This window comes from Trichoderma gamsii (assembly GCF_001481775.2).
Source record: "Trichoderma gamsii strain T6085 chromosome Unknown Scaffold_27.2, whole genome shotgun sequence".
NCBI classification, from domain to species: domain Eukaryota; kingdom Fungi; phylum Ascomycota; class Sordariomycetes; order Hypocreales; family Hypocreaceae; genus Trichoderma; species Trichoderma gamsii.
In genome coordinates, this window is record NW_020171364.1 from 481913 (window position 1) to 503573 (window position 21661).

A 21661-nucleotide genomic window follows, 5' to 3' on the forward strand; every position below is an offset into this window, starting at 1 on the left:
GAGGTGTTATCTGCAGCGATTTGGTGTTTTTGTTAATTGCTGGGTATTCATAATCAGTGTTTTAAAAAAGCGATCGAGGTTTATATTTACTTTTGCACTTATACTACTATAGTCAATTTTCAGTCTATCTATCATCTATAGTGCACTTGGCATGTTGAAGATGTCGAGTTGTAAATAATACAGGTAGGATCTCCAAGCTGTTTTTAAAGACCAAAGATCTAGTAATCAGATACTAGAGCCGTTGGACAAGGGCACAACTAGATTCATCATTTAGTCTATGTTTCTGTCTTCTTTTACTTGACTTTTTATAAATTACAGTTATCACTGAAAGACTCTGGATACTGAGGATTGAAGCTGCTGTCTAGAGTGGAGAGAAAATAATTTCGAAGGTTCACATTAAACCACGTAAGTTTACAGTTTCTCACTTACAATATAATAAATATGTAAGCGATAATATGGAATATTAATTAAGTTATATAAACTATGATGAACAAACTATTGGATCCTTTATTTTTGTCCTATTACGAGTTAAATTAGCTGGGTTCGTCGAATACATAAGTATTGATGTCTACCCTGAATCCGTCGGAATTACTCTCGAGCACTGTGGGTACTTGATACAGTGCCAGTAAAAGATGAAAGACACACCTTGTTATTGCTAATGTAGATAACCTTTGGCATAATTCCTTTATTGGAACAGCGGCCAGGCGATTTATTATACGGATTTGAATGTTTAGAGAGTAAATTGCTGGCTTGGAGTCTAAAGAGCGACATTCAGCTCATTTGTCTGCACAGTGTGTTGCACATCCCTGCACTGTCAACGTCAACTGGCCCGGAATTTACGCCCTCTGACCTGGAACCTACAACTTCGCATCACTCCAACGTTAGACCACAGGAGACGCCAAGATGCCGGTTGGAAGCGATTCAGAGACACAATGTCTACTCCCTTCGAAGGAGGCTGATGCTCATGGGAGGGCACATGTACATGCCCCCCGATCAATCAGCAGCAGCATCTTCTGGATTGCACGGTCTTGCGTCTTGCTGGGCCTGATAGCCCTGATGATTTACTACTCGTGGGAATCCGATTCTAGCTCGACGCCGTCATTGGAAGCCTGTGCCTGGAACCACCTCGAGCCGCATCTTCCTCTGTTGTCCGTTGCGCCGATTCAGCGATCCGAGTTTTTTGCGCGCCAAAAGGCTCTGGCACGCGAACTGGACGCCGCTGGGGTCGATGCCTTTATCGCCGAGCCATCTGCTTCCACGACTTATTACGCAAACATCTCTTCCAGCTTTCACCTCTCGGAGCGGCCCTTTTTAGTGATTATTGACAGAAAAGGCCGGTTTACGACGCTGGTGCCCAAATTTGAAGAGGGCCGTATTGCAAAGCTCGACATGGTGTTTGACAACAAGACGACAATCGCTTGGGTGGAGGAGGAGTCGCCGTATGAAGCGCTCGCTCGGGGCACGGGCTATCAGAAAATCATGATTGATGAGCATGCGCGGTTTATGATTGCGGCTGGGCTGCAGGAGGCGGGGATCGAGGTGGTGCCCATGTCGGAGACGGTCCAGTCTCTGCGATCCATCAAGTCGGAGGACGAAATCGCGCTGCTGAAAGGCATCAACTCGTTTACACTTGCGCTGGTTCAGTCGCTGCAGAAGTGCATCCGGATTGGCATGGCCCAGGAAGAGGTCATTGACGCCTCCGAAGCGTTATTCAGTCGTGCTGGGGTCGGTCATGGATTCTGGGTGTTGGCGCTGTTTGGCGATCAGGCGGCGCTGCCACATGGCGGTGAAACTGGACGGACGCTGCAAGAGGGCGAGTTTGTGCTGATTGACATTGGCTCGGAACTTCACGGTTACTGCAGTGACGTGACGCGCACGATCCTACCGACTGGAGCGACTGTTAGTGACGGCCTCATGGCCGTTTGGCGAACCGTGCTAGAGGCGCAGTCTGCTGGTCTATCGCGTATGAATGTAGGTGAGGCGTGCTCGGCAGTCGATGGGGCCTCTCGCGATATCATACAGCATGCCGGCTATGGCCCGTACTATACACACCGATTGGGACACGGACTTGGCTTGGAAGGACACGAACCGCCGTATCTGAATGGTGCCAATGACCAGAAGTTGAAATTGGGAGAGGTGGCCACAAATGAGCCGGTATGATCTACGCTTCTCCTCTGCTGACAACTACTAATGACGGGATTTAGGGTATCTATGTCACTACTGAAGAGGCGGCCCTGCTTGGAAAGAAAACGGGCTTCGGTGTAAGACTGGAGGATCCTATCTTGGTCACCAAGAACGGCGGTGTGCTACTGACTGGAAACCGGGCACAATCTCCTTGGAGTCCTTGAAACGGTGCCTGTTTCATTTGAGTGTAGCGGTATAGTGCAACTAATAGCTGGAAAGAGATAAGGAAACGCAAGCACCTGTAATATTCCCTGCAGGTGTTGGTTTCGTGGACACGGTGCTCAAGTATGGTCCAGACCGTGATATAGTTGCCAAGGCATTGCTGGAGCGTTCTGTCAAGACATACACTACGTTGTAACCCATCTTTATCATTCTTTGCTGTAAATTGAATAAACGAGGGCTCTTGAAGTAAACTTACAATATCAGCTACACATATAAGGACCAAATTCAGCAGTCACATAGTCCTGTTCGTTGCTACTGTCAAGCACCAAGATTCTATAGCTTCCCCCGCCCGGCTCTACGCGAACTACCACATGGCCCTGCCGACTGCGCATCTCAGCAGTGAAACGACTGTTGATCAGACAATTCTCGGGCAACATTCTGGTGGCAAAGACATTGTGCCTCCTCACGCCCGGCCACGCTCCAAGCATGCGCTGCAGCTGGGCCATTCCCGGATGCGTGACGTGCCAGGCGGGAATGATGTAGTTCGTGGCATCAAGCAGGGCAGCAAATCCCGGTCCACAGGCATCGAAATAGCCGTGGTGGTTGGCAACGGCGACGTCGACTTTGCCTGCGACCCTGGCCACGGGCGTTTCGACGTCCATCCAGGGATAGCGACCGTCTTGCGTGTCGCAGTTCAGATCGCCGCCGGTGTAGTAGCGGAAGAGGCCGTACGACACGAGAAATGCCATGGAGCACTTGTTCTCATCTGGCAGCGCCTCCGGGGGCAGGGTGCTGAGGTCCGGGAAAAGCGACCGGCTCTCCTCCCCGGTGCCGGTCCACACGGAGCCGTTGGCGGCAAGCGTGCGGATGGAGAATGTCGGGTAGTCCTGAGGGCGGCGCAGCCTGATCTGGCTCGTCGAACCGACGTCGATGCGGGTGACTGCACGCCATTTCCGCCGCTTGGTATGGAGCCACTCTATATAATTGTCGGCGAAAGGTGCTGACGGTGGCAGTGGTGGCCGCAAGGCGTAGTTGGGATAGCCGCGGTCGATGACGAGGCTCGCCCGCATGAGGCGGTCAACGTCGCTGAGCCCAGTCAGTTGGAAGCCGTCGCCCATGGCTGACGTGTCGGAATGGACATCGCCGACGTGGTCCGGGTGGATGTGGGTGGCGATGAGATAGTCGAGCATCGTGCTGTTGCTGTTGCGCAGAGCATAGCGCGCTACCAGCTCGCCGGGTCGGCGCGAGCCGTCCTGTCCCGAGGGAATATCCTTGGAAGTCCCACAGTCAATGATAATTGTTGTCCCATCTGGTCCGACAATTAGTGTGGAATTGCCGCAGCCGGTGTCGATGTGGTGGATGTCGAGGGTCCCTGGCCTCCACTTGGGGAACACTGGAGATGTTGTTTCTCGGGACATTATAGGCACATGTGTGGGAATTGTACTTTCAGAAACCCGAGATCCTTGCTAATGTTGAGTGTTGTTAGAGTAAGCTGAGTACATGTAAATTGCAACAAAAGAAAGAGGCAGAGAAAAGGGAGCATTGGCGGCCATACTTGATAGGTATATGTATATGAGCGAGTTAATGAGCCATAATTTGAAAAGACGAGCTTAGGTGCAGCAGCTTGTACTACATGGATATAGGAAAGGTAAGAAAATACAACACGGAAGTGTAATCTATACAGCCATTAAGGGTTCAATTTACCCCTCCTTTACCGCTGATTGGGCGGCTGTGCATCTGCAGGCCAAGACAGCCCGTGACGAGGCTGGGTTGGATGCCTCTTCCTAGGGATGCCAAACTTCATCCTCTCCCACCGCTACGCAAGCGACCTCATGATTCTAAACTATTGATTCAACTGGAAAGCTGCCTATCTATCGATCGCAAATGGCTACCAAGACACGAAAGCACAGCGACTATACTGTGGGATGGATCTGCTCCTCGACCGAAAGAAGAGCGGCAATGGCCATGCTGGACGAATTGCATGGGTCTTTACCAGTACCAGAATATGATCGAAATATATACACCTTTGGATCTATTGGCAAACACAACGTTGTCATTGCATGTCCGCCGATGGGAACACCTGCAATAGATACCATTACGATGAAGAACGCATTTCACGCAATCAGATTTAGCTTACTGGTTGGCGTTGGCAGCGGCATTCCACCCGATGTTAGGCTCGGAGACGTGGTCGTCGGCACACTTGGAGGCCTCTATCCCCGAGAAGTCACGCTGAATTCAAGCAACACAGAAGCGGAGATATCTGTACGCGCTGAGACATGGGCCGCTACTTCTTCACAGTTGCTCACCACAACTCTCGAAAAAATAAAGACGGAGCATAAGATATCTGGATCCAGGATACCGGAATATCTGGAGAGGCTGAAACAAGACTCACCGGAACTGGCGTCGAGATATCTCAAATCTGATTCTCTCGAGGATTTGTTATTCGAAGCAAGTTATAGCCATGCTATGTCGAATTTTGCGCGCAGACTTGCGGGCTTCAATAGCTTTCTTAGCAATCATGAGGAAGGGAACTGTCGGTTCTGCGACAAGACTATGACTGTGAAAAGAGAACCGAGAGAAATGCGTGTCCACTACGGTTCAATCGCTTCAGTCAGCCAGGAGATTGAAAGCGCGCTCTTGAGAGATAGGCTCAATCGAGAATTTGGGGGGAAAGTTCTCTGTATTGAGATGGAAATAGTAAAGATGAAGAGGCGCTTTCTGGGCGTTTTCCCGTGCCTTGTCATTCGAGGAGTTTGCGATTATGCAGACTCCCATAAAGATAAGGAATGGCGGGACCACGCTGCCATCATGGCAGCCGCGTATGCAAAAGAACTCTTACAGTATGTTCCCCCTTGGAATGTTGATCGAGAGCCGAGTGCGAAGGGTGTTACTGGCCAAACCATCGTTCATCAGGCATCACCTACTCAGCAGTCCGTGGCTCCCGCCGCACAGCCAAAAGCCGACGAGTATCAATGGCAAAATCCTCGTCCGGCCCCTCCACCTCCCAGACGCGGCTCAGCTACTACACACAAGCCCCCTATTCCCCACCCAGGCCTCAGAAGAGAACACCATCTCCTATCCTCGACTCAGCGCCAGCGAGTTCCTTCTCCTACTCCACCTCTTAGTGCTCAGATTCCTTTGGATTCACCACCATCCCAAGATTATGCGCCAGAGTTTCCCCCATGGATGCCCTTCTCTCTCAACGCAAACGCTGAGGGTAAGTACTCCAAATACTATCATTGCATGATATTGAATGCCTAACACCAAGAACAGTTCACGCCGTCGTAAATACAAAGAGAACCGATGACTTAACAAGATCGATCTTATCCAACGAACAAGATCTTCGGATTCTGGAATGGCTGACACCAGTTGACTACGGTCCTCGACATAGGGACTTCCTGAGAAGTTGGCAGCCGGAGACGGGTTTATGGCTCCTAGACTCAGCAGAATACAAAACATGGTTAAACACCAAGAAGCAGACTCTCTTCTGTCCCGGAGATATCGGAACTGGAAAGACCATCCTGACGTCGGCTGTAATCAACGACGTCAAAACGAGGCTCCAAAATAATCCCACGGCTGGTATTGCTTATATATACTGCGATCACCGGCACCAAGAGACACAGAAGGTTGACGAGTTAATTATGAGCATACTCAAACAACTGACACAAAAAATGTTTTCTCTACCAAATTGCGTAAGGAAAATGTTCGAAAAGCATACATACGCACAAACGCGTCCGTCTTTGGATGAGATTTTGGGAGCATTACACACAATAATTGACAAATACTCACGAGTCTTCATAATTGTTGATGCGCTTGACCAATGTCCAACGTCTTCTGGCTGTCGACAATTTTTTTTAAAAGAGCTCTCCAATCTCCAAAATCAGTTTGGAGTGAACTGTTTTGCAACATCGAGGCTAGATTCAGACATAATTACCCATTTCAGAACGAATAGCATATCATTGGAGATTCGAGCAAATGCCCAAGATATAGAAATATACGTGGAAAAATACATGGACCAACTACCGGCTTTTATCGAACTGGATCAACGGCAGAAGGAAATAATCTTGGCGAAGGTCCTGGAACACGTTGACAAAAGGTATGATCCAGCTGATATACAGATTGATACAGGTATTGACGGGTGCAGCTTTCTTTCAGCGGCAATTTTTGTACATTTGCTCGAGGAGAGGCTATTGAGGGAACCATCGATCGTGGATGTAGTGGGAGACATGCTGAAGCCCAATCCAGAATTAACAGCTGAAGGCGAGGTTGAAGCTGAGGATCCCATACCAAGCTTGTCCGAAATGGGACATGACTCTGAACAACAATACATGGTCACAGAGTCCAACCATTTTCGAAACGAAGAAACATGGGCCACAGACTTAATCTCAAGAGAGCAATTCTCAGATTCCGGATATGCGTCTATGCCACATGGTTTCACTACAAAATCCGAATTCTCGCAAGAGGAAACAATAATGGAAGAGTCTTACCACGGAATTGTAGAATCAGTGTCTAATAAGAATGTTCTAGAAGAAATTGCGTCTACTGATCAAGCAAACAACAGGACAGATGATGTAGACGACAGGACAGAGTACTCAGCTGCGACAAGCTTGGCCGACTCCAGGATAGAGCGACTAGTTTCGCAATTAGCCGATCAATTGATTGGCGAAGTGTGTTTGGACGGGCTTGATGAACAATCGATGAAAACGGTCTTCAGCACTTTCCAAGGCCTTCTTAAAAGCTTTGCGCTTAAAATTGGTTTCAACGCCCAGTCTCAAATACAAAGAGACATCATGTATTACACACACAAATATAGCGGGTAAGCCTTCCATTATGAACCATGGCTGAGTCACAGCCTATATTCGCAATATCCAGCCAAAACTGACTAGATCCATAAGCCATATTGCTCGCCAACTAGAAACACAGCTGAGTAGTGAAGATCTAGACCGTGATCAATATGGCGATAGGATGTCTCCAGAAATCTCACGGGAGATGACCAGAGACTGGCTTAATCACCTCGACGATGCGGGCGAATTCGAACCCTATGGAGTCCCAGATAACCAAGATGTGGAGGAAGATTCTCTTCAGGAGGATCATCCAGAAGATTATGAAGAAGATGGAGATGCAAATATTTTCGATCTCGGTGCACATCACGATCTTATTAGTGCATCCGCTGCATATCGCTGGCTTCTCATGGCTTTGAGAAGAGAGTCTTTAATGGAAGTAGGCTGCTCAAGTTCTATGCAAGACATCAAACAAACAATCCTTTGCTCTCTCAAACTGGACCACAGCATAAGCAGGTCAAGATCTTCAGAGGCTTTCCGTACTACTTTCTCGGTCAAATGGGATCCTATCAAATTCTTCAAAGAACAAGGTTACCAAGAGACTCTGGAAGAGGTAATTGACAAAGTCATTACCTTGACCGGATCTGTAAAGAATGCGCAGGCACTAACGTCTTTGCAATATCTTCGCCAAACTTGGCCAACAACTGGCGAGTACGTTTTGCAACTGGTAAAGAACGTGCTAAGGGGACCACGTGGTGAAAAGTATACAGGTGAGTGTTTAGAATTGTGCCTTTTTCTGAGAAGAGTTATCCAGCTCCTCAGTCTGTTTTCCAGCACTCTCGCTATAGCGTATGCTACTGCTGCTACTGTTGCTATTGCTGCTACTGTTGCTACTGTTGCTATTGCTGCTACTGCTGTTACTGCTTCTACTGCTGCTACTGCTGCTACTTATATGTATTTGGCAGTTGAGCTACAGCTGAGGTGCTGGATAACTTTTCTCTCTTATACAGCAACATGAAATCTTCTAATTGCATTAGGCCGTTTACCAGAAGGCACACAGCTTACTGCGTGGACCACCGACACAGGTTTCATGGCAGAGGCATTTGGTACTGCAGCCTCCATTGCAGAGGTCGGAGAGCAGCTTGCATGGCTAAGTGCAAGCCTTCGCTCTTCTACTTACAACGGAATGGCTTTCATCACCCCCTCTCTTTATATCCTACGGCCTGAGGATACGAAATTGCAGCCTGAGGATACAAGACTGCAGCCTGAGGATGCAAGACCGCGAATGCATAATCCTAATATTCAATATCAATTTAAATACGCAATTGAAAAGAGCAAGGAGAGCTCGTTAGATAACGGGCAATGTTGGCACAGCATGTTTAGAAATCCACTTCTAGTGAAGGGATTTCCAGTACTTCGCAGGCCCAAACTCGATACGGGCCTTGAAATGCCTTTAAACATGATTTCAGCACTTGCCTACACACAACGGATTGACGAGTTTAACGGGAAGATATTCATCAAAGGGTTTTCAACTATGCTCATCCCTACTGACTATAGTGAGGGTGTTATTACCTGGCACTGGCAATATAGAACCGATGGAGGACATATATCTTATTTTGATGCTTGTGTGCCTCACATATCAGTCAACGCCTCTGATATCGAACAATCTCGCAATATAGTTGGCTGGTGTTCACAAGCCGACCTTTTCGCTGGTAAGACTTTTGATCATGCTGTTATATCATAGCGACTAATAGCTGCTGCTTGTATAGGAGCCACTGAAGCCAAGTATAGCGTGCAAAGGTCAGGCCTGCCCAGACCGACTGCAGACTGTGTGCTTCATAATATTTCTATATCCGCTGGAAAATATATAACTGGAGGCGTTAACTTTGCCATGGGTATTAAAGACCAACCTATTCACCTAACGAGAGGAAATTATATGCCAAAGCTTGAGTGGATTCATAAGAAATTTGTTGTTCTTTGGGACGAAAAATACAAGCGTGGCTGGCTGGTAAATGGAACAACCGCTTTACTACACCTTTCGCGCGCGGCTCTAAAGCGTAAACAAGAGAGTCCGTTCAAGTCTCTACTGCTTTTCAAGTCCGGATCCCTCGAAGAAGCTACTGAAAAGTTTACCGCAGACTCTGCCGTCCAAGTACTTACAAATGAACACAACATGAAGCTAAAGATATACCGAGATAAGAGTCAGCATAGCGAAAGAGTGCTCTGGAAAGGAACCGATAAAGAAAATGTGGTTTATGAGGAAAAGGAGAATTTCTACCGTTTTCAAGATTTGGTCGACGATCTCTACAATGTCCTCGAGAAAATGGTTGAGTACCAAAACCATGTCACGAATAGAGACGGAGTGAGCTTGAAATGCAGAGTTCGCAAACATCTTGATGGGTGGGAGTTTGACGATGTCATTGAGAACCAAGATTGCCGTCCCAGCGTTGCAACGCTAGAAGCAATGGGCTATGGATGGGTGAATCTTATAACGGAAATTGGCGCTGTCACTTTGCTTGGCAGGGATTTCGGCGAGATCATTCAGCCATCCGAGATGCTTTGTGATCGCTGGTCTCAAATGCCAATGGGTGGGTATTTTCTTGGGGCTTGCGTCTCGGATCTTGCTAATATTATACGATCGCACGGGAACGAAGAACAGCTGAGGCTTACTAATAATATTAGTTGGCATAGCTCAGATAAGCCATTTGAGCGGTGTCGATGTGCAAATTCGTCGAAGCACTCTTATTTGGTACAACAGCTACGCAAGTCAAAAGATTATGAGAAATTTAAGAGCAACGATAACAACGATGGAAACGATAGCAGCGGTAACAACGGTAACAGTGGCAGCAAAAATTACAGCAGCGCATCACTGAGTCTCCGAGGCGCCGTCATATTTAGCCACAACTACCAACTGGCCTTTAAGCAAGACGATGTTGAGAAATCTACGAAATCTACCAACCCTACCAAATCTACCAAATCTAGCTCTTTACTGGCCCTGGAAGCTTCAAATGGGGATGAAGATGCCGGCCCCAGTCGAATTCAATTACTGGTTGAAGGAAATGCGAGCAGTTTAAGTTTGGAAGCTGGGCAATTAACACCGATGCTTGAATCAGCTACGAGCGAGCACTGCAATTCGCAGCCGGGTTTTCACGAATCGCAGACTGAGGCTAGCATCGACGACTCGTTGGCCACATCGATTTCGGATGTTCCAAAAGATTCTTCAAAGACGGCAGGAGAAGGGCCATTTGATAGCCATGGTCCGATGCGGAATACTACAGTCTCTGTAAGCCAAGAGAATGGCATGAACTTGCGACAAGGGAAAGGCAGATTGGGTAGATGGAGACACTTTAAACAGCGATTTTCGAATTTTTCTAGAAAGTAAGATGAAAGCTAGGGCTAGGTCAGCATGAGCGAGGGATTGTCTGTAAATGGAGGCAGCATCTATACATATACTATAAATCTTGAGAAAAGTTACACGTGTCCAACACCCTGATTTCATGACCTAAACACACCAGGAATAGGTTAACAATGCAGCCAGTCTATGTCCAGATACACAACTGCCAAATCTTTTTAAAAGTAGCCGCAGTAGCAGCAGTAGCATGAATAGCAGCAGTGGCAGTAGCAGCAGTAGCAGTAGCATCAGTAGCATCAGTAGCATCAGTAGCATCAGTAGCATCAGTAGCATCAGTAGCATCAGTAGCATCAGTAGCATCAGTAGCATCAGTAGCATCAGTAGCATCAGTAGCATCAGTAGCATCGGTAGCCCACGCTGTAGCTAAAGTACTGGATAACTTGCCCCTAAATCCAACCACTGCGTGCATCAACATAATGCAGCTCTTCATCTTCGTGCATACTGTATTGAACTGCAAGTCGTAGCTACCATAAAATCAACCTATATTTAGCAAACTTCCACCCCATCCCCCATGACGAAATCCTTCATGCACCAATCTCATCCACGAACCAATGTCAAACTGCAGCAGGTATGACATCAAAAAGCATGGCCTGGACCCTGGAAACGCCACCGGTGGCACGTGCACCATCCGCGAATGGGAGCCCGTTGACAGACGCCTTTTGTGGAGATATTCGTTGCTTGAAATCCCGCCATTGTGTTCCCTCCATCCCAACCAACTTTGCCATGGCTTCTCTTGTCTCTTTTCAGGAAACCCCAGTTTCTGGCAGCTAAAAAGGCTGGTGACATAAGCAAAGCAGGCGACTTTCCCTTTCAGTGTTTCCATCTTGGGCCAAGTTCCATTCATTAGTTCCCCCTCTGTTAGTAGCGGCAGGCACAATCCAAATCGAACCTGCCAAGGTCCTTTTCTCGGCTGCTGCCTTTTTACGACCAAGTTCTAGACGCGCCGGGCTTTTTCTTCCTTTCTTCTTCTTCCTCTTCTTGCTCTCGTCGCTGTTTTCTCTTATGGATTGACTTACTGACAGACCGGCAGAATTTGGACGAACTGTACTATTTTCGCTAATTTCATTTTATTTCTACCTTCTTTTTCTCTATCGAACCATCCATCTACCGTGCATTTCTCGTCATTCTTGTAATCCCGCTATTCATTCTTCCAAAACGCCATAGTCGCTCTCGTTTCTCTTTAGTCTCTGCTCGAGCACCGCCACTCCTTTGTTCAAAGAGCTGCCAAAAAACGCCTTGCTGCAACTCCCTTTCAGTCGGACAGGCTTTTTCGCCTCCCCCGCCACCCGCTGCCGTCATCGCCCGGTTCGCGACCCTGGCTTAGGCCTGCTTCACCCATCACCAGCTCCCGTGCTCCCACTCGCTCGCACATCGTCGCGTGCCCGCCGTCGGCCGGTTTCCCAAGGCAGGCATCCAAGGCACGACAAAAGGCCTAGGCAGAACCCTCGGTCGATACAGCGCACCCCTGAGCCGAGCCGCACGATCTCTCCACCAAAGCGAACTCTCACCTCTCTCTCTTTTTTTTTTTTTTTTTTTTTTTGGTTTCGCATCTTGGCGCTCTCGAGATTGATGCCGCCGCCATGCCTCTTCTCAGTGGAAAGAGTCACAAGTTCAAGGTCGCCCCTCCCAAGATCCGCATCGAAAAGGTCGCCGTCGAGAATGCCCCGAAACCAAAGCCGAGGTCTGTAGCTCGACCCGGGCTATCGTCGTCGGCGCGATCATCCCCGATCCGCAAGCTCTCGCCAAATGCCACCTCTTCCTCCATAGCCTCGTCTCGTGCGAAGAGCAGTTCGCCGTACCCCTCATCTACCGACGAGAGGCGCTTCGAGCCGCAGCGCAAGCGAAAGGCCCCGACCAGCGCGTCTCGCCGCTCACCCGCCAGCGACCGCATCGAGTTCGACAAGGACAGCGACGCCGAAGATGACAACTGGATGGACTTGGACTCGCACAAGCGTCAGAGGAAAGCAACTAGCGAAGATTCAAATCGCAAGCTGAGGAGCGCGAGGGCGTACGAGCGGAAGGATGAGGGGCTGCAGTTCATCCACGCCGTCGACGTTGCATCGCTGGAGCACAAATGCGCTCCTATCATGGGGGCTTCCAAGGAAGACGTCGCCGTCGAACTCCAGTATCCCACTCTGCAGCGCCGAGAAAAGTAAGTCGAGTTAATGAAAACTGCATTCCAACTGGGCCCCTCACCCCGCCGTTTGTGTAACAACAGTGGTGTTCAAGGACTCTTCTAACAAGAATCTAGGTTTCAGCTCGTTTGGGGCAAGGACAAGATCGACACCGTGGAAGCGAGCATACGCATAGTGCGCCTCGTCGCCGGAACCTATCTCACCGACGCAGAAGCCGAGCCGTTTACAAAGCATGATAACGGCATCATCCGACGACTGGAAAAAGCGTCTAATAGGAACATCCAGGATCTGGCTGGCTTCAAGGCTGCGCTGCGTGATTACAACGAGAAACTCCTTGAACTGGTGGAAGCCGGCGTTGTCTCGAATAACCTCGAAAACCTGCATGAGCTCCCCTCGGAACTCACCGATTTCATTCTCGACCAGATCTACGATCGTACAGTGGCTCCAAAGGTGGAACTCCTTTCCAAGTACGAGAACGGAACAGACTTTGTCTATGGCGAGCTTCTGCATCCTTTCATCACCAAAATTCTGGTTGAGCAGGCCAAGATGACGTCCGACCAAGTATTTGTCGATCTGGGTTCGGGCGTTGGCAATGTCGTTTTGCAGGCCGCACTCGAAGTCGGATGCGAAAGCTGGGGCTGCGAGATGATGGAGAACGCCTGCAACCTCGCAGAGGCTCAAGAGAAAGAGTTTCATGCGCGATGCCTGCTTTGGGGCATAGAGCCAGGCGAGGTACACATTGAACGTGGTGATTTCCGTAAGAACGCCTTGATCCACGATGCCCTGAAGCGGGCCGATGTCATCCTCGTCAACAACAAAGCATTCACCTCACAGCTTAACGACGACTTGATCCGAATGTTCTTGGACCTGAAACCGGGCTGCAAGATTATCTCTCTCAAATCCTTCGTGGCCGACTCCAAAAGCAGCCACAATATCAACGATGTCGGCAGCACCATCCTTGAGGTCGAAGAGTGCACGTACCCCGAGGGCTTCGTCAGCTGGACAAACGCCGGCGGGCAGTATTACATCTCCACGCGGAAATAGACTAATTAGAGCTTCATCAGCACTGCATAAAGATGTTTATGTTGAGTATTGTAGAATATAAATAATCGAGTATAAATCAGGAATATGGGTATTTTTGTCCTCTTTTTTTCTTGGAACTGAGGATTTGGGTTAACGACATTGGAGGATAATCATTTCTTTTTCTTGTTTTGCTTGAAAGAACGTTTGAAAGAAGAGCGGTCATCAACAGCGAAAGATCAACGCGTTAGTAGATGAAGCAACGAAACAAACTTGACTGTATAAAATATGTATGAAAGAAACAAAGCATCCTTACCGCCATGATATATGCTGTTATGATGAAAATGGAAACACTTTTCTTTGTTTTGTTTTTGGTACTACCGCCCCCTTCCCAGTGTTGGTTCGTTTGCGAGATTCATAGCATCTGCCTCTTGGGCCATTCTCTTCATCCATCTGTCGATGAGCTCCTTGTTCTCTTGCTTGACCCGATCCCTCTCTTTCTCAGCCATGGAGAGCTGCAGATTAAGCGCAATCATCTCGTCCTGGACTTGCTGTATATATACGTCAGTTTTCAATCTTCTAGTGGTAGGAAAGAGCATTTCAAAGATCGAGTTAAATGATATAATACCTCAACTAGCTTCCTCTTTTCCTTGAGCTCGTACTCCCGGTCATTCACTTTAGTAGCAAGAGACGTCCTTTCTGTAGTGAGATCCTTGAGAGATCGAGTATCCTGCTTCGTCTTGGAACGCAGCTTGTCCAACTCCTCTTCTGCAGTTCGCAGTCGCGTCTCCGCCACGCCTCGCGAGCGTAATGCCTCGGCCAGTTCAAGACGCAGTTGAGCGACGCCGGGGTCATTGGGTGCTGCCTCGCCGGGCTGAAGGGATGGCGACTTTGACCGGTTGTTGTTGTTGTTGCCTTGACCGACGGCGAGGGATTCTAGAGCCAGCTTTTCTGCTTCGAGGGATGAAATACGGTCTGCCATTTGTGAACCTGAGGAGATAGTATGAGTCTTAAACATATATTGAATAGGATGGAGAAGACAAACAAGCCTGGACGAGCTCCATGTTGACGGGATTGTTGAGCTCTGATTCCCTGAGGGAAGAGAGGTACTCGTCTCTCCAGTTGGGCATGGCTGAAGATGTGAAAAGGTAGAAAAATAACGCGTATATGAAGAAGCTTCTATAGTAAGCGGTAGTAGTGAGAGGCTTACTCAACCCCTCCTGATGCGAGTAAGAAATGACCTTGATGAGAGATGGAGGCCAAAAGTACAACATGCAGTGAGTTTAGTGGGGTTGCGCTCTATGAGTGACAGCCTTTGAGGTGATGATGCAAGCTGTCGGTTTAGCCGACGAATAGCCTCGCCTCTCATTGGACGGAGCTATGGTGGCTAGCTGCGCATCTTCCAAACTCCATCTTGAGCTTCACTCATCTCATCCAATAAACATCACATCTTTCTTCTTCTTTTTCTCCTTTTCTTTTTCACTTAGCTTCATCTACCGTCATGAAAGCGAGATAACGGCATGGACACCCTTCACGCAAGAGCCGACTGGGAGCGCGTAGGGGACAAGTGGTTCCGCAAGACAGAGCAGTATACCGCCGTCTTTGACCAGGGCCTGGATCTCGATGGCTACATCGTCACGGGCGCTCCCTATGCCGGCGCTCTGGCCCTGTGGCGGGACGACACCAAGCTGCAGGCTCACAAGACAGGCCAGTCGACGAAGCCGGCCATCGAGATCTACAGCTTGGCGGGCAAGAAGCTGCGCAACATTGCCTGGGACAGCGGCGCCATCAAGGGGCTGGGCTGGTCGGAGGAGGAGGCGCTGCTTGTTGTTGCGGCAGATGGCAATGTGAGATGTTATGATATGCAGGGGGATTTCAGCCACTTTTCGCTGGGGAACGGGGCGGATAACTACGGAGTTGAGTCTTGCCGGTAAATGCTATTCACATCCTGTTATCGATGAGGAAGATGTGTGAGAATGGGAAAACTAAGTGGTGATGAATAGGTTTTACGACAACGGCCTGGTTGCTTTGCTGGGGAACAACACTTTGGTGACAGTCTCATCATATACAGAGCCGCGGCCAAAGCTGCTTGCGCCGGCGCCGGCGGGTGAGATTCACTCATGGGGCATCATCGCGCCAAATCACACGCTGTCTCGCTCCGTGGAGGTGCTGCTCAGTATTGGATCGACTGTTTACGTTGTCGACGCCACAGACTGCGAGGACAGATTCCTGGATGTTGGACCCTTTTCACACATTAGCGTTTCGCCAAACGGTGGCTTTGTCAATCTCTATGGGAAGAACGGCAAGGCGCATGTCATTTCGAGCGATTTCCAGGAGAGGCTATTCGAACACAACTCCAATTCAAACACACCGCCCAAGTATGTGGAGTGGTGTGGTAGCGATGCTATCATTGCTTGGGAAGACGAGGTTCATGTGATTGGACCGGGAGATGAGTCTTCATCTTATATCTATGACAGCACTCGAGTGCATGTCGTATCTGGTTGGTCTTGTTAATCTGTGATATCTGTCTCATGCTGACCAGTAATAGAGCACGATGGCGCTAGATTAATAACAAATGACTTTTGCGAGTTCTTAGAAAGGGTGCCTGATGATACACTTCAAGCATTTGGCGCCGCCTCAGAATCATCCCCTGCATCCATCTTGCTTGATGCTGTCAAGCAGCTTGAGCTGCAATCTCCCAAAGCAGATGACTACATCCAGCTTATTCGGCCAAATCTAACTGAAGCTGTCGACACGTGCGTTAATGCCGCTGGTCGCGAGTTTGATCCGCAGTGGCAGAAGAGACTGCTCAAAGCTGCGTCATTTGGCAAGTCGGTGCTAGATATCTACAACAGCGATGAGTTTGTCGACATGTGCGAGACATTACGGGTTCTCAACGCTGTGCGCGGTTTTGAAATTGGAATGCCCCTGTCTTTTCAACAATATCATAGGCTGACGCCTGAGCGGCTCATCCAACGGCTAATCCAGCGGCACGAATACTTGCTGGCGCTAAAGATTGCTGGCTATCTCAAGCTTCCGACGGACCGCATCTACGTTAGCTGGGCATCTACAAAGGTCCGGCTTGGCGCCCAAGACGACGATACCATCTGTCGACTGGTCGTGGAGAGACTTTCGGGGAAGCCGGGCATTTCTTTCGAAGAGATTGCAAGGGCCGCACATCACGAGGGCCGAACCCGACTAGCTACTGAGCTGCTGAACCACGAACCTCGTGGTGGGAGACAAGTTCCTCTTCTCCTAGATATGGAAGAGGACGACCTAGCCTTGGACAAAGCCATTGAGAGCGGTGATACTGACCTCATTCTTTTTGTCCTCTCAAAGCTGAAGAAGAAGCTACCACTAGCCTCATTCTTCCGAGTAATCAACGTTCGACCCACTGCAACGGCACTGGTAGAATCTGCCGCCCAGTTGGAAGGAGACAATACCCTTCTGAAAGACATGTACTACCAGGATGACAGGCGGGTCGATGGCGCCAACGTTTTCATCCGAGAATCACTCCGACAGCCGGATGCGCGCACGGCATCCGATAAGCTGGCGCTGGCAGCCAAGCTTCTGTCCGAATCGAAAGATAATGCGGCAGAGGTGTATGTGCTCAAGGAGACGACGCAGCTCCTTCGGGCGCAGGAGGCGCTAGACCGCGATTTGACAGACTCCTTCTCGGGACTTAGCGTCAACGAGACGATATTCAAGCTGATCCGGCTCGGGTACCACGGGAAGGCAAAGAAGATCCAGAGCGATTTTAAGGTGCCGGAGAAGGTTGCGTGGTGGATCAGGTAAGTTATGGTTGCCCCGATCTGCATGATTCTCAGGTATCGCATATCATTATAGGGCATGTGATGGGCTGACTGGCGGCGGGCGTTTTTGCCATTGCCGTGTAATTAGGCTTCGGGCACTTGTCGCAAAACGAGAGTGGGGTGAGATTGAAGATATTGCAAAGGCGAAGAAGAGTCCTATCGGATGGGCGGTAAGTTGATTTAGAGTTTTGTCATTTCTGGGTTCCATCATATCGATCGGGGGTAGTTAAAAACACGTGGAAGGAGTGAGATTTTGAGACGGCGTTAAGATGAAACAGCAAAAGTCCGAAGCTTGGCTAACTCTTATTTTCTTTCCTTGAACAGCCTTTTTTCAACCTCACGCTACAGGCGGGTAATCCGCGCCTGGCGGCCGTGTTTGTGCCCAAGTGCACGGGTCTGGAGCCGGGCGAGACGATCACCATGTATGAGAAGTGCGGGCTGCGGGTCAAGGCAGCGGAGGAGGCTGTCAAGCTGAGGGATGCGGCGGCGTATGAGAGGTTGTTGGAGGCGGCGGGGGGGAGGGATACGACTGAGGGGAAGGAGATTGAGAGGGTTGGCGGGTCGACGTTTAAGAAGTAATGAGGGAGGATGTTTTATGAGAAATAATGACGATGTTTTTGATGTTGGCGGTTTGCGTTGTGTTGTTTGTTACTGGCTATCCAATTATTGAGATCTAGACTTACATATCAGGATTCTACAAGGCTGCTGCCAGATAGATGCAACAATGCCCGAAGAATTTGTTTCAGGTAGTATTCGACTCGTCGTAAGCGATTCCGCAAAATATCCGATATATTTTATTGATTCAATATCAGCTCTAGAGCTTCCTTTTCCGGAACGATACCCAATGCCGGAGATTTCCTTTGAGTTAGCTGCGTTTTCTCTTTTGACGGATGGTAACTAGTATTCTTCTCCTCTTACTCCGCATATAATTTCGAGATCTAGGTTTTAACTACTACCAACCTAGTAGGCCGGGGTTTACAACCGTTCCCTGGCCATGATACTACTACCTCTGAACATCAAAGTAAATACTAGAAAGTATATAAGTAGTAGACAGCCCAATAGTAAGGTTTCTCCAAGTTGTTGATTCCACTACATTTCTACAGCTATCGGCTGGATACTGATAATTTGCCACAGACATTGGCGAGCCCTTCTGCATATAGCATTAAGAGATACTGGAGCCAAAGCCCATATTGTCTGAGCAATAGCCAAAAAGGGACTGAACTGATGCGATGGCAAATCTGGCAGTATCTTATCTAGATCTAGAGCCGAAAGTTATAAATGGCGTCGGATGATACACCTCGGCGATATACAGTACAGTATGGAGCAGCTCCATTTGGGCGTGGTCAACGAGATTGGCGAGTAAGGTCGGGATATGGGTCTTTTTACTGTCTTTGAACGACTGTGACGAACTTGCTCCATATGAAGCTAGAAGGTCCGGCGGTTTAGCCAGTGTTGGGCCCAGTTTGTGAGATGGACCAAGCATGCCCAGCCCGCAGCCTTACCGCCTGTCTGAATCTACAAATTTAGACTCCAATTATCTGAAAGTCCTCATGGCTTATAGCTTGTGATGCTCTGATGCACGGCAAATAGCGGTATGACTTACAGATAGACATGTCACAGAGGGAGATGATAGGCCAACATGACAGTAAAAGGGATACTTGTTCCTGCCAACCATTCATTTTTTGTTTTTGTTCATCATTCGTCGTCATGAGGCGCCAAATGCAGTAAGAAAGCAGGTAAATCATAGAAAACTGCAACTGACTCGCGGGCATAAGAACCGAAAATGTCCCCGCGCCGAGGCGACCCATTGTCCCCATGAACATGCATGCATACAGGGGCAGTGAAAAGAAAAAAAGACGAGGAGCAGAAAATGCTACTTGAAAACAGGACAAGGACAAGGACTAGGGAATTAATGGCGTGTTGTGCTACGAGTTAGGCGATGTGGCCATCTATCGGATGATCTGAGAGAATCACACCCTGGTCTGGTGATGCGGGTCTGGAAAATTGGGGGAGCTGTGATTGGGGTTGATGCTGGACTTTGATATCTGCTAACAGTATGGGGTCAGCTATGTCCACGTGTTTTTTTAGACGGAGACTCCCGTGATTGTTTCATGATGTCTATTTTTTTCCTTTGTGTTTCTGGTGGTGGATGCTTAGGGTTGAGCTTTTGGCGGTATAACTACTGCTGAGATTAGATATGGACATGAACCTGTGTTTAACACGGTCTGTATTATTTTGTATGAAGTGGGCATTGCCGCATTATGGAAGGCAGCCTAGTGGTCGACATTGGTGAGTGGATGCCTCCCCCCTCCCGCGCCATGGGACGTGGTAGCGTTGCATTTTCATTGCACGCAGCAGAACCATGTGATTTTGGATGATCTGATGGCGCCGTGGTTGGCTGGGATGGATGGGCGGGCAAGTATTAGCGGTCTAGTGCGAGAGGTTTCAGTGGGGAGAATAGAAAGTGAGGAGATGGACTTTGTTCAGGTTCTTGACGTGTGATTTTAGTTGGAGTGAGTAGGTGAGTGGCTGTTTTGATGTCATATGGAGAAGATGTAAACATGTGAGAGAGGGAGTGTGTGTGCATGAGTCGAGCGCGTGTAGAGGCTGGTGCATTATCATTTAGCAAGCAAAAAGTCGGGACAGGGCTATGAGACTTGTGATGTTGGTCGTGCCGTCGTAGCATTTGGTGGCGGATCCGGCCGTTGGTATGGATTGATGAAGAAACAGATACCAGGGGAGGTTGCGTGCGTTACGTATGCTACTGTACATGATATGTGCGTCGTTGCATATTGCGTCCTTCAGATATCCATGCGATGCAGATAGTATTCTTGTACCACAAATTGGAGCGAGATGAGATGGGAATGCGGGGCTGTCCTCACAGCATCTTCTCCATACGAGTATCATGGCTTTGTGGGGAAATGCTGCTCCTAGGGGCAAAGGCAATATGGACTACCTACTTGGCTGCAGTAGCAGGCCCTTTTGTCGCCGTTTGCATGAATCGCCAGGAGGATGCCTATTGGGGGCGATGTCAAGGTACATGTATCAAGTATTTGGACCTGTGCGCATGCAGTCAGCAGGAAGAGAGGCTGGGGTAAATAGCTCCAATTCCCCGTATCGCGATGGAGACGTGTTGCCCTCGGCAGCTGAAAAGAAAAAAAGAGGCAAAAACAATCAAGACTCGGATCAACAGGTGGCGGCTGCTTGTTTCCAACTGCTTGTCTCGGATAGCATCTTTGCAAGACATAGATTATAGCATTCGTTCGGTTTATTTCTGGCATGTTTGCGGCTGATCGGTCTGCCCAACAGGCCTCATTTCAATTTTTTGCAGATCCAAATATAGAAATTGATCTTTATTACCAGAGCTTCGTCCGAGACATTACCAGCGCTTCCTAAAATAGTAGGACGCAAATGGATCAATACCATCCGTAGATGAATGCTCTTTTTCTCCTGAAATAGGGAGGGGGAAAACGTGGCAACTACTGGTGCTAGTGAAAAGCAAACTGAGGGGAAAGGTCGTTTATTTGTCTGGAATGCAATATCAAGGATTCGGGGTCCAGGAGAGAGGCCGCTAAACAATGTTTCGCCGAAAGCCTCGTAGGGGGGGTTTTTTTTTGTCTGAGTCAAGCTGCATGCATGCGTGGGGTTATACGTGCCTTATACTACAGAATATACTTGTACAACATGAATCTCGAGATGGGATGAGAGACGCAGAAATGCATAATACATAGATATGATAGGAGGCTGTTAGGAGGGGCGTGAATGTAGTTTCTTCTGCTGCTAGTATTGGCGAAGGAAGTTGAGAAGAAAGAGCCGTTGAAAAGCTGGAGTGAGCCAAGCGCCACGAGGAGAGACAGCGTGATTTGGGAGCTGACGAGAGCATCAGCTTTGGGCTGCAAGGCGTAAAGCGCACATGCCATGTATAAAATCGATGCTCAGCTATTTGATAAGAACAGCCAGACACTACTGCTGCCAAACATCACTAGTGCTTCGACCAGCGGCGGGCTCCGAAGCAGATGCTGCGTGCGTCCTCCAGCAGTCAGATTCGTGATGCGGTATAATGCGTCAAGGACGGCTAGCACCATTGCACTACATGCGCATTGCATATCAAACCGGAGCACTAGATAGGAGGGGAGCTCGTGATGCAGGTCACAC

The 21661-nt window shown here is 48.8% G+C and overlaps 7 protein-coding genes across 7 annotated transcripts; 4 read left to right on the plus strand and 3 right to left on the minus strand.

Moving 5' to 3' along the window:
• Window positions 1–903: 903 nt before the first annotated feature.
• TGAM01_v207456 (aminopeptidase ypdF) lies at window positions 904–2542 on the plus strand (the record flags this gene model as incomplete). Its single annotated transcript, XM_024550102.1, has 3 exons — window positions 904–2154; window positions 2205–2301; window positions 2442–2542. The coding sequence occupies 3 exons, from the start codon at window positions 904–906 to the stop codon at window positions 2540–2542; spliced, it is 1449 nt and encodes a 482-aa protein (XP_024405190.1).
• Window positions 2543–2606: 64 nt separating this feature from the next.
• TGAM01_v207457 (hypothetical protein) lies at window positions 2607–3764 on the minus strand (the record flags this gene model as incomplete). The annotated part of the gene is made up of 1 exon (XM_018807976.2): window positions 2607–3764. The coding sequence occupies one exon, from the start codon at window positions 3762–3764 to the stop codon at window positions 2607–2609; it is 1158 nt and encodes a 385-aa protein (XP_018658753.2).
• A 466-nt stretch (window positions 3765–4230) lies between these two features.
• On the plus strand, window positions 4231–10509 carry TGAM01_v207458 (hypothetical protein; the record flags this gene model as incomplete). Its single annotated transcript, XM_024550103.1, has 6 exons — window positions 4231–5563; window positions 5620–5925; window positions 6475–7162; window positions 7242–7897; window positions 8165–8839; window positions 8897–10509. The coding sequence occupies 6 exons, from the start codon at window positions 4231–4233 to the stop codon at window positions 10507–10509; spliced, it is 5271 nt and encodes a 1756-aa protein (XP_024405191.1).
• A 1610-nt stretch (window positions 10510–12119) lies between these two features.
• TGAM01_v207460 (histone-lysine N-methyltransferase, H3 lysine-79 specific) lies at window positions 12120–13718 on the plus strand (the record flags this gene model as incomplete). The annotated part of the gene is made up of 2 exons (XM_018810895.1): window positions 12120–12691; window positions 12791–13718. 2 exons carry the CDS (start codon window positions 12120–12122, stop codon window positions 13716–13718), a joined length of 1500 nt encoding a protein of 499 aa, XP_018655901.1.
• Window positions 13719–14071: 353 nt separating this feature from the next.
• Window positions 14072–14824, minus strand: TGAM01_v207459 (hypothetical protein; the record flags this gene model as incomplete). The annotated part of the gene is made up of 3 exons (XM_018810894.1): window positions 14072–14245; window positions 14323–14684; window positions 14740–14824. The coding sequence occupies 3 exons, from the start codon at window positions 14822–14824 to the stop codon at window positions 14072–14074; spliced, it is 621 nt and encodes a 206-aa protein (XP_018655900.1).
• Window positions 14825–15214: 390 nt separating this feature from the next.
• TGAM01_v207461 (hypothetical protein) lies at window positions 15215–18085 on the plus strand (the record flags this gene model as incomplete). The annotated part of the gene is made up of 5 exons (XM_018810893.1): window positions 15215–15624; window positions 15698–16194; window positions 16243–17485; window positions 17595–17676; window positions 17831–18085. The coding sequence occupies 5 exons, from the start codon at window positions 15215–15217 to the stop codon at window positions 18083–18085; spliced, it is 2487 nt and encodes an 828-aa protein (XP_018655899.1).
• Window positions 18086–18755: 670 nt separating this feature from the next.
• On the minus strand, window positions 18756–18989 carry TGAM01_v207462 (hypothetical protein; the record flags this gene model as incomplete). The annotated part of the gene is made up of 1 exon (XM_024550104.1): window positions 18756–18989. One exon carries the CDS (start codon window positions 18987–18989, stop codon window positions 18756–18758), a length of 234 nt encoding a protein of 77 aa, XP_024405192.1.
• Window positions 18990–21661: the final 2672 nt, after the last annotated feature.